The sequence below is a fragment of the Agelaius tricolor genome, unplaced genomic scaffold, assembly GCF_023055355.1.
Source record: "Agelaius tricolor isolate 1412-34295 unplaced genomic scaffold, bAgeTri1.0.p SCAF_87, whole genome shotgun sequence".
In the NCBI taxonomy this organism is placed as follows: Eukaryota; Metazoa; Chordata; class Aves; order Passeriformes; family Icteridae; genus Agelaius; species Agelaius tricolor.
This window is the reverse complement of record NW_027269347.1, coordinates 105,001-115,491: the sequence shown is the minus strand read 5'-3', so window position 1 is coordinate 115,491 and position 10,491 is coordinate 105,001. Positions and strand designations below refer to the sequence as shown.

The 10,491-nt window shown below is 65.5% G+C and overlaps 1 protein-coding gene across 1 annotated transcript in view; it reads left to right on the top strand.

Moving 5' to 3' along the window:
• The first annotated feature begins 3,448 nt into the window (after positions 1 to 3,448).
• The window catches only part of LOC139585658 (tenascin-X-like), a 62,270-nt gene continuing 55,227 nt past the window's right edge, over positions 3,449 to 10,491 (top strand). The window contains 5 exon segments of the mRNA XM_071418493.1: positions 3,449 to 3,850; positions 5,188 to 5,415; positions 7,171 to 7,283; positions 8,166 to 8,319; positions 9,359 to 10,024. Of these exon segments, the coding sequence (XP_071274594.1) occupies positions 3,466 to 3,850; positions 5,188 to 5,415; positions 7,171 to 7,283; positions 8,166 to 8,319; positions 9,359 to 10,024 (1,546 nt within the window). The 5' untranslated portion in view covers positions 3,449 to 3,465.

Here is a 10,491-nt window from a genome sequence, read left to right as displayed (position 1 = left end):
GGCCTCGGGCGCAGGGCGGCGACAGCGGCCGGGAGCCATCGATCAATGCACGAAGCGATAGCGCAGCGATCGATAAATGCGGCTTTGGAATCGATCCCGCGATGGAATCGATCGATCAATAAACGCGTCGGGAGTGGGGGCTGGGGCCGGGACCCCCCCCCGGCGGGGCCCCTCCGCCCTCCCCCCCCCCCCCCCTCCATGAGCTCATCGTTGTTGATGGAGAAAATTCCAAAATTCCCAAATTCCCAAATTCCTCGGCGGGGGCGGGGGGGGGGACACGGAGGGGACAAAAGGGGGAGGGGCGGGGGGGGGACATCGGGGACCAGGGGGGACATCGGGGAGCGGGGGGGACACGGCCGGACACGGGACAGGGGCTGGACATGGGGGGTCCCTCCCCGCCCCCCCCCGCCCCCCCCAGGCCCTTTTGGGGCCCCCCAGGAGCCCCCCCAGTGCCCCCCCCCGCTGTTGTTGTTGCTGCCGGGGCTGTGAGTCACGGGCACGCCCGAACTGGGAGCACTGGGAGGGGCAGGGCCGGGGCACTGGGAGCACTGGGATGGACTGGGATGGACTGGGATGGAGTGGGCTGTGTTGCTGGTGTCACTGGTGTCACTGGGATGGACTGGGCCATGTTACTGGTGTTAATGGGAGCACTGGGATGTGTTACTGGTGTCACTGGGATGGAGTGGGCTGTGTCACTGGTGTCACTGGGAGCACTGGGATGTGTTACTGGGAACACTGGGAGCACTGGGCTCTGTTACTGGGAGTCATGGGCTGGGCTTACTGGGGGTTTTGGGCTTGCTGGTGTCACTGGAACGGGCCATACTGGTGTTACTGGGAGCACTGGGATGGACTGTGCCGTGTCACTGGGAGCCCTGGGTCAGGCTGTGCCACAGTACTGGTGTTACTGGGAGCACTGAGGCAGGTTATACTGGTGTCACTGGAACGGGCCATACTGGTGTTACTGGGAGCACTGAGGAAGGTTATACTGGTGTCACTGGAATGGGCCATACTGGTGTTACTGGGAGCCCTGGGTCAGGTTGTGCCGCAGTACTGGTGTTACTGGGAGCACTGGGATGGACTGTGCCATGTTCCTGGTGTTACTGGGAGGACTGAGGCAGGCTATGCTGGTGTCACTGGGAGCACTGGGATGGACTGTGCTGTGTTACTGGTGTCACTGGTGTCACTGGGAGCACTGGGATGTGTTACTGGTGTCACTGGGAGCACTGGGATGTGTTACTGGGAGTCATGGGCTGGGCTTACTGGGGATTTTGGGCATGCTGGTGTCACTGGAACGGGCCATACTGGTGTTACTGGGAGCACTGAGGCAGGTTATACTGGTGTCACTGGGAACACTGGGATGGACTCTGCTGTGTTACTGGTGTTACTGGTATCTCTGGGCGCACTGGTCTCACTGGTCTCACTGGTTTCCCTTACTGGTGTCACTGGTCTCACTGGTCTCACTGGTCTCACTGGTGTCACTGGTTTCTCTCACTGGTCTCACTGGGAGCACTGGTTTCTATCACGGGTCTCACTGGTTTCTCTCACTGGTCTCACTGGTGTCACTGGTCTCACTGGTCTCACTGGTTTCTGTTACTGGTCTCACTGGTCTCACTGGTCTCACTGGTCTCACTGGTTTCTGTTACTGGTCTCACTGGTTTCTGTCACTGGTCTCACTGGTCTCACTGGTGTCACTGGTTTCTCTCACTGGTCTCACTGGTGTCTCTCACTGGTTTGTCTCACTGGTCTCACTGGTGTCACTGGTTTCTATCACTGGTCTCACTGGTGTCACTGATGTCACTGGTGTCACTGGTTTCTATCACTGGTGTCACTGGCTTGTCTCACTGGTCTCACTGGTGTCACTGGTTTCTGTTACTGGTCTCACTGGTCTCACTGGTTTCTCTCACTGGTGTCACTGGTTTCTCTCACTGGTCTCACTGGTTTCTCTCACTGGTCTCACTGGTGTCACTGGTGTCACTGGTTTCTCTCACTGGTGTCACTGGTTTGTCTCACTGGTGTCACTGGTTTCTGTTACTGGTCTCACTGGTGTCACTGGTTTGTCTCACTGGTCTCACTGGTGTCACTGGTTTCTGTTACTGGTCTCACTGGTGTCACTGGTTTCTCTCACTGGTCTCACTGGTGTCACTGGGAGCCGTTCCCGCTCCCTTGTTTGGTTTCCATGGCAACGCCCCAAACACGGGCGGGGGCGGCTCCCCTGGGAGGGGCGGGGAGGGCGTGGCCCAGGCCCCGCCCCCGGCCCCGCCCCCCTCGGGCCACCCCGCCCGAGGCAGAGCGAGAAGGGAGCGGGACCGGCCGGAGGTGCTGGGAGAACTGGGGAGACTGGGGGGACTGGGGGGACTGGGGGGACTGGGAGGGACTGGGAGGGACTGGGGGGTCTGGGGGGACTGGGAGGGACTGGGGGCACTGGGGGGACTGGGAGGGTCTGGGGGGGACTGGGAGAACTGTGGGAAACTGGGGGAAATTGGGGGCACTGGGAGGACTGGGAGGGACTGGGGAGCACTGAGAAGGACTGGGGGGCACTGGGGGAAGTGGGGGAACTGGGGGGGACTGGGAGAACTGGGCAGGACTGGGGGGCACAGGAGGGTCTGGGGGAACTGGGGGGACTGGGAGGAACTGGGGGAACTGGGGGGACTGGGGGGACTGGGGGGCACTGAGAAGGACTGGGGGGCACTGGGGGGGTCTGGGGGAACTGGGGGAATTGGGGGCACTGGGAGGGACTGGGAGCACTGGGAGGGACTGGGAGGGACGGGGGGGAACTGGGGGGAACCGGGCGGTCACTGGGGAAAGCGGGAGGGGACTGGGAATGTACTGGGAGGAACTGGGGGGCACTGGGGGGCACTGGGGGAATCGCACCAGGGGGAATGGGGGGAACTGCGGCGCTGGGGGGACTGGGGGAACTGGGAATCACTGGGAGTTACTGGGGGGGTCCCTGGCGGTGACTGGGAGGTGCTGGCTCTGGGGTGTCTGTGTGTCACCAGCAATGTCCCCACAGGTGTCCCTGTGTCCCCATGGGTGTCCCCATGGGTGTCCCTGCATGCTCACACCTGTGCCTGTGTCCCCCACAGGTGTCCCTGTGTCCCCCACAGGTGTCCCTGTGTCCCCCCATGTGCCTGTCCCCCCAGGGATGTCCCCATGGATGTCCCTGCCTGCTCATCCCGGTGCCTGTGTCCCCTAGCTGTCCCCACAGGTGTCCCTGTGTCCTTTATTGGTGTCCCTGTGTCCCCATGGGTGTCCCCACATGCTCATCCCGGTGCCTGTGTCCCCTAGCTGTCCCCACAGGTGTCCCTGTGTCCCTCCATGTCCCTGTCCCCCCCCAGGTGTCCCCACAGCGGTCCCTGTCTGTCCCCCCCCATGTCCCAGTCTGTCCCCCCACATGTCCCTGTCCCCTCCCAGGTGTCCCCACGGTGGTCCCTGTGTCCCCCCCCATGTCCCTGTGTCCCCCCCGCCATGTCCCCGTGTCCCCCCCGCCATGTCCCTGTGTCCCCCCCTAGCTGTCGGCACCATGTCCCCTGGCGGTGTCCCCACGATGTCCCCTGGCGGTGTCCCCTCCGGGTGTCCCCATGTCCCCGTGTCCCGCTGCTTTCCCGCAGGACGATGCCGGTGACGCTGGAGCTGCGGCTGCTGCTGCTGGCGCTGGCGCTGCGGGGGGAGGCGGTGCCACCCCCGGTGTCGCCCCCGGTGTCCCCCCCGGTGTCCCCCCCGGTGTCCCCTGCCCCCGAGCCGTGCGCGGCGGCGCTGGCCGATGTGCTGAGGCGGCTGCGGGAGCTCGAGGGACACGTGCAGGCGCTCAGGGGACACTGCGGGGACAAGGGGGGACCCCAGGCCGGGACAGGTAACGGGGGACAAGGGGGGGACACCGGGGGGGACACCGGGGGGGACAGGGAGGGCGAGGGGACATGGGGGACATGGCAGAACACAAGGCTGGGACAGGTGACAGGGGACAAGGGGGGACACAGGGGAGCCCCAGGGTGGGACAGGGACACAGGGAGGGCAGGGGGACATTGGGGACATGGGGGGCATTGGGGACGTGGGGGGCATTGGGGGCATTGGGGACACTGGGGAAATGGGGGACATTGGGGACATGGGGGACATTGGGGACATTGGGGACATGGGGGACACTGGGGACATGGGGGGACATGGCAGAACACGAGGCTGGGACAGGTGACAGGGGACAAGGGGGGACACAGGGGAGCCCCAGGGTGGGACAGGGACACAGGGAGGACAGGGGGACATTGGGGACATGGGGGACATGGGGGACATTGGGGACATGGGGGGCATTGGGGGCATTGGGGACATTGGGGACATGAGGGGCATTGGGGACATGGGAGACATTGGGGACACTGGGGACATGGGGACAGTGAGGGGACAAGGGGGGACCCCAGGCCGAGACAGGTAACGGGGGACAAGAGGGGGACACGGGGGGGACAGGGAGCACAGGGAGGGCGAGGGGACATGGGGGACATGGGGGACATTGGGGACATTGGGGACATGGGGGACACTGGGGACAGGGGGGGACATGGCAGAACACGAGGCTGGGACAGGTGACAGGGGACAAGGGGGGGACACGGGGGAGCCCCAGGGTGGGACAGGGACACAGGGAGGGCAGGGGGACATTGAGGACATTGGGGACATTGGGGACATGGGGGACATGGGGGGCATTGGGGACATGGGGGGCATTGGGGACATGGGGGACATGGGGGGCATTGGGGACATGGGGGGCACTGGGGACATGGGGCTCATAGGGGCAGTGAGGGGACATGGCAGAACGTGAGGCTGGGACAGGTGACAGAGGTTGGTGACATGGAGGGGACACGGGGGCAGGGGAGAATGAGGGACGGGGGGACACAGCGGGGCATGGGGGGCACTGTGGGGTCATTGGGGGTCACTGGGGGGGTCACTGGGGGGTCACTGGGGGGTCATTGGGGGTCACTGGGGGGTCACTGGGGGGATCATTGGGGGGTCACTGGGGGGGTCACTGGGGGGTCACTGGGAATCATTGGGGGGTCATTGGGGGGACATTGGGGTCACTGGGGGGACACTGGGGGTTGATTGGGGGTCCCTGGGAATCACTGGGGGGACATTGGGGGGGTCACTGGGGGGTCATTGAGGGGTCACTGGGAATCATTGGGGGGTCACTGGGGGTCCCCCCATTGTCCGTGTCCCCCCCAGGCCGCTCGGTGCAGCTCTGCGCCCCCGCCGAGGGCGGTGGCTGCCCTTGCCCCGCCCCCTCCGGCGAGGCCCCGCCCCCGGCTCCGCCCCCCGCCGCGTGCCCCCGCGGCTGCAGCGACCAGGGCCGGTGCGAGCGCGGGCGCTGCCGCTGCTTCCCCGGCTGGAGCGGCCCCGACTGCGGCACCCCCGCCTGCCAGCCCGGCTGGGGCGGCGCCCGCTGCGACATCGGTGCGTCCCCAGGGTGGCCCCAAGGTGTCCCCAAGGTGTCCCCAAGGTGTCTCCATGGTGTCCCTGCACTGTCCATCCCCTCAGTGCCCCATCCCAGGCTGTCCTCATCCCATGGGTGTTCCCATGGTGTTCCCATGGTGTCCCCAAGGTGCCCCCGGGACCCCGCAGGGACCTCCCGCCTGCCCCACCCCTGACTGGGAGAGGAACCGGCTGCGACATCGCTGCCCCCAGTGTCCCCAGTGCCCCCCAGTGCTCCCAGTGCCTCCCAGTGCCCCCCAGTGCTCCCCAGTGATGCCACCCCAGCGCTACCAGTGCCCCCCAGTGCCCCCAGTGCCTCCCAGTGTCCCCCAGTGCCCCCAGTGCCCCCAGTGCCTCCAGTGCTCCCAGTGCCCCCAGTGCCTCCAGAGCCCCCAGTGCCCCCAATGCCCCCCAGTGCCCCCCAGTGTCCCCAGTGCTCCCAGTGCCCCCCAGTGCCCCCCAGTGTCCCCAGTGCCCCCAATGCCCCCCAGTGCCCCCCACTGCCCCCAGTGCCTCCAGTGCTCCCAGTGCCCCCAGTGCCCCCCAGTGCTCCCCAGTGCCCCCAGTGCCCCCCAGTGTCCCCAGTGCCCCCCAGTGTCCTCAGTGCCCCCCAGTGCCCCCCAATGCCCCCAATGCCCCCAATGCCCCCCAGTGCCCCCAGTGCCCCCCAGTGCCCCCAGTGCCCCCAGTGCCCCCAGTGCCCCCCAGTGCCCCCCAGTGCCCCCAGTGCCCCCAGTGCCCCTATTGCCCCCAGTGCCCCCAGTGCCCCCCAGTGCCCCCCAGTGCCTCCCAGTGCTCCCAGTGCCCCCAATGCCCCCAGTGCCGCCACCCCAGCGCTGCCAGCGTCCCCCCTCGTCCCCTTCCATCCTGTGCATTCCCAGCTGTTCCCCAGTGCCCCTCGGGGCTCCCATCCCAGTGCTCCCAGTGCCCCCCCGCTCCTCTCCCCACCCATGGGGGTTCCTGTGCCACCTCCGTGTGTCCCCAAGTGTCCCCATGTGCCACTGCTCAGTGGCTCCCTGTCACCCAGCCCTGAGTGGCCCCGTCCCGTCGTGGCCCCAGCACGTCACGGGGTGTTCCCAGCATGTGTCCATGCCCTGGATGCCAGGGTGTCCCCATGGTGTCCCCAAGGTGTCCCTGTGGTGTCCCCATGGTGTCCCTGCACTGTCCATCCCCTGGATGCCCCATCCCAGGGTGTCCCTGCGGTGTCCCCAAGGTGTCCCTGTGGTGTCCCCATGGTGTCCCTGCACTGTCCATCCCCTCAATGCCCCATCCCAGGGTGTCCCCATCCCACAGCTGTCCCCATGGTGTCCCCTGCACTGTCCCCATGGTGTCCCTGCACTGTCCATCCCCTCAATGCCCCATCCCAGGGTGTCCCCATCCCATGGGTGTCCCCATGGTGTCCCCGTGGTGTCCCATAGTATCCCTGCACTGTCCATCCCCTCAATGCCCCATCCCAGGGTGTCCCTGTGGTGTCCCCATCCCAGGGTGTCCCCATCCCACGGGTGTCCCCATAGTGTCCCTGTACTGTCCATCCCCTGGATGCCCCATCCCAGGATGTCCCCGTGGTGTCCCCATGGTGTCCCTGTGGTGTCCCCATGGTGTCCCTGCACTCTCCATCCCCTGAATGCCCCATCCCAGGGTGTCCCCATGGTGTCCCTGTGGTGTCCCTGGGGTGTCCCCGTGGTGTCCCCGTGGTGTCCCCGCGGTGTCCCCATGGTGTCCCTGCTGTCCCCTCAGAGGTGCCCTGGGTGACGCCACGCTTGGCCTCCCGCACGCCGACGTCCCTGCGCATCACCTGGCCCCAGCCCCTGGTCCCTCCTGATGGCTACCGGGTGACACTCGTGCCCCTGGTGAGCGGGGACACGTGGCGGTGGGACAGGGACAGGGGGGGACACAGCGGGGAACAGGGACATGGAAGGGCCAAGACCCCAGGGCCACCCGTGTGGCCACAATGGGAAGACCCCAACATGTCCCCAAATCATACCCGTGTGTCCCCAAGGTGTCCTCAATGGTATCCCCTACGTGTCCCCCCCAGCATGTCCCAAACATGTGCATGCCCCTGGCATGTCCCCAGCGTGACCCCAGCATGTCCCAGCCTGTGCCCAGTGTGTCCCCGGTGTGTCCCAGCCTGTGTCCAGTGTGACCCCAGCGTGTCCCCAGTGTGTCCCAGCCTGTCCCCAGCGTGACCCCAGTGTGTCCCAGCCTGTCCCCAGTGTGTCCCAAATATGTCCCAGCCTGTGTCCAGTGTGTCCTCACCTGTGTCCCCCATGTTCCCGGTGGTGTCTCCACCACGTTCCTGGTGTGTTCCCGTGGTGTCCCCAACGAGTCACCACACTGTCCTCACTGTGTCCCCAACATGTCTCCAATGTGTCCCTCAGGTTCCCAACACATTCCTAAGATATCCCCAGTGTGTCCTCAATGTGTCCCCAGTGTGTCCCCAGTGTGTCCTTTTGGTGTCCCCATGGTTTCTCCCAGTCTGTCCCATGGTGTCCCCATGGTGTCCCCAGTGTCTCCCTGTGGTGTCCCCAGTGTGTCCCTGTGGTGTCCCCATGGTGTCCCCAGTGTGTCCCCAGTGTGTCCCTGTGCTGTCCCCAATGTGTCCCTGTGGTGTCCCCATGGTGTCCCCATGGTGTCCCCAGTGTGTCCCTGTGCTGTCCCCATGGTGTCCCCAATGTGTCCCTGTGGTGTCCCCATGGTTCCCCCCTGTCCCCTCACTCTGTCCCTGTCCCCAGGATGACCCCGTGGCCATGACGACGCACGAGCTGCCCAGCTCTGCTGTCGCCTTCTCGGTGACAGGGCTGTCCCCAGGCCGCCCCTTCGAGCTGCTGGTCCAGGCCCGGAGGGGGCCACACCTGGGGGCACCCGGGGTCCTGCGTCTGCGCACAGGTGGGGACACCTGGGGACACCGTGGGGACACCGTGGGGACAGGGCAGGGGCTGGGGAAACAGGAGTGGGGTCAGTGTGGGAATGGCATGGGGGTGAGGGTGGAGAGAGGGTCCTGCACCTGTGCACAGGTGGGGACACCACAGGGACACCACAGGGACACCTGGGGACACCATGGGGACAAGGCAGGGGGTGGGGCAACAGGAACGGGGTGAGAGTGGGAATGGCATGGGGAGGGGGATGTAGAGAGGGTCCTGCACCTGCGCACAGGTGGGGACACCACAGGGACACCACAGGGACACCTGGGAACACCACAGGGACACCTGGGGACACCTGGGGACAAGGCAGCAGGCACAGACGTGGAGTTAGGGACACAGCAGGGACAGGAATGGGAGTGGGGATGGAAGGAAAGGTGTGGGCACAGTGGGGGACAGGGACAGGTGGTATAGGGACAGTGGGAACGGGCATGGCACAGGGATGGGGACAGCGATGACATGGGGTCATCATGGGGACAGGGACAGCGAGAGGACAAGGATGGGGTTGGGGCTGGCATGGGCATGGGGACAGGGATGAGAGGCATGGGGACAGGGACAGCACAGTGCCACCGTGAAGGGGACAGGGACAGGCCAGCTGTGAGGTCAGGAATGGCACAGGGACAGCACAGTGCCACATGGGGACAGGGACAGCCCAGATGTGAGGTCAGGAATGGCACAGGGACAGCACAGTGCCACATGGGGACAGGGACAGCCCAGGTGTGTGGTCAGGAATGGCACAGGGGTGGAAATGGCACAGAGATGGGCACAGTAGGGTGACAGTGTGGCACTGAACAGAGATGGGATGGCACAAGGATGGGGTTGGGGACAGCGATGGCGTGGCCAAGGGGGTGGGGACAAGGATGGGAACAGGGACAGGGGTGGCATGGGCATGGGTACAGGGGGTAACATGGACACAGGGACAGGGGTGGGGATGGCCCAGGGATCGGGACAGGGATGTCCCCAGTCTCTGTGACAGATTGGTGACATGGGTCCCCTTTGTTCCACAGCACTCATCCCATCTGTGCCCCACCATGAGGGGTCCCCGGGGTCGCCTCAGGGCTCCCTGGGGTCCCCAGCAGTGGCACCATCATCCCGAGGACCTCCAGAGTCCCCAGGGTCACTGGGCTCCCCAGGGTCACCGGTGTCACCCGTATCACCAGATTTGTCCTTGGGGTCACCTGGGTCTTTGGGGTCACCAGCAGCCCCCAAGGTTCCAGCATCTCCAGCAGCTCGAGGGTCCCTGGGATCCCCAGCACCCGCGAGGTCACCGGTGTCACCAGAATCCCCAGGGTCACCGGTGTCACCAGAATCCCCAGGGTCACCAGCACCACCAGAATCCCCAGGGTCACCGGTGTCACCAGAATTCCCAGAGTCACCGGTGTCACCAGATTTCTCAGTGTCCCCAGAGTCCCCAGAGTCGCCAGGGTCCCCTCCACCCCCATGGTCCCCAGCGTCCCCGTGGCCCCCCCTGTCCCCAGGCATCCCCTCCCTGCAGGACCTGGTGTCCCGGCTGTCCCCGTACAGTGGCTCCTTGCTCCAGCGTCTCGAGAGCCACCTCCGGGCCACCAACTTCCCTCTGCGTGGCAACCAGACCGTGCCAGGGGTGGCCCGAGCCATCCTGGCCTACATCCTGCGCCGGCACCCGAGCCTGGGGACAGGACAGGGACACACAGGTGGGTGTGGGGACACTGGGGACGGAGAGGGGGGAAAAAGAAGCCTCAGGGATGGGGGTACAAGGGAGGGACATCCTGGAGAGTGGAACAGGAGAGATGGGGAGAAAGGAACATCAGAGTGAGGGGAAGGCAGGGAAGAGGGAGTGGGGATGGTGGGACAGGGACAGGGAAGGGGCAGGGACAGGGAAGGGACAGGGACGGGACAGGGACAGGGACAGGGAAAGGAAGGGGAAGAGACAGGGACAGGGAAAGGATGGGAAAGGGACAGGGACAGGGACAGGGACAGGGAAAGGACAGGGACAGGGAAGGGAACAGGGAAGGGACAGGGACAGGGAAAGGGAAAGGGACAGGGACAGGGACAGGGACAGGGAAAGGGACAGGGACAGGGACAGGGAAGGGAACAGGGAAGGGACAGGGACAGGGAAAGGGAAAGGGACAGGGACAGGGACAGGGACAGGGAAAGGGAC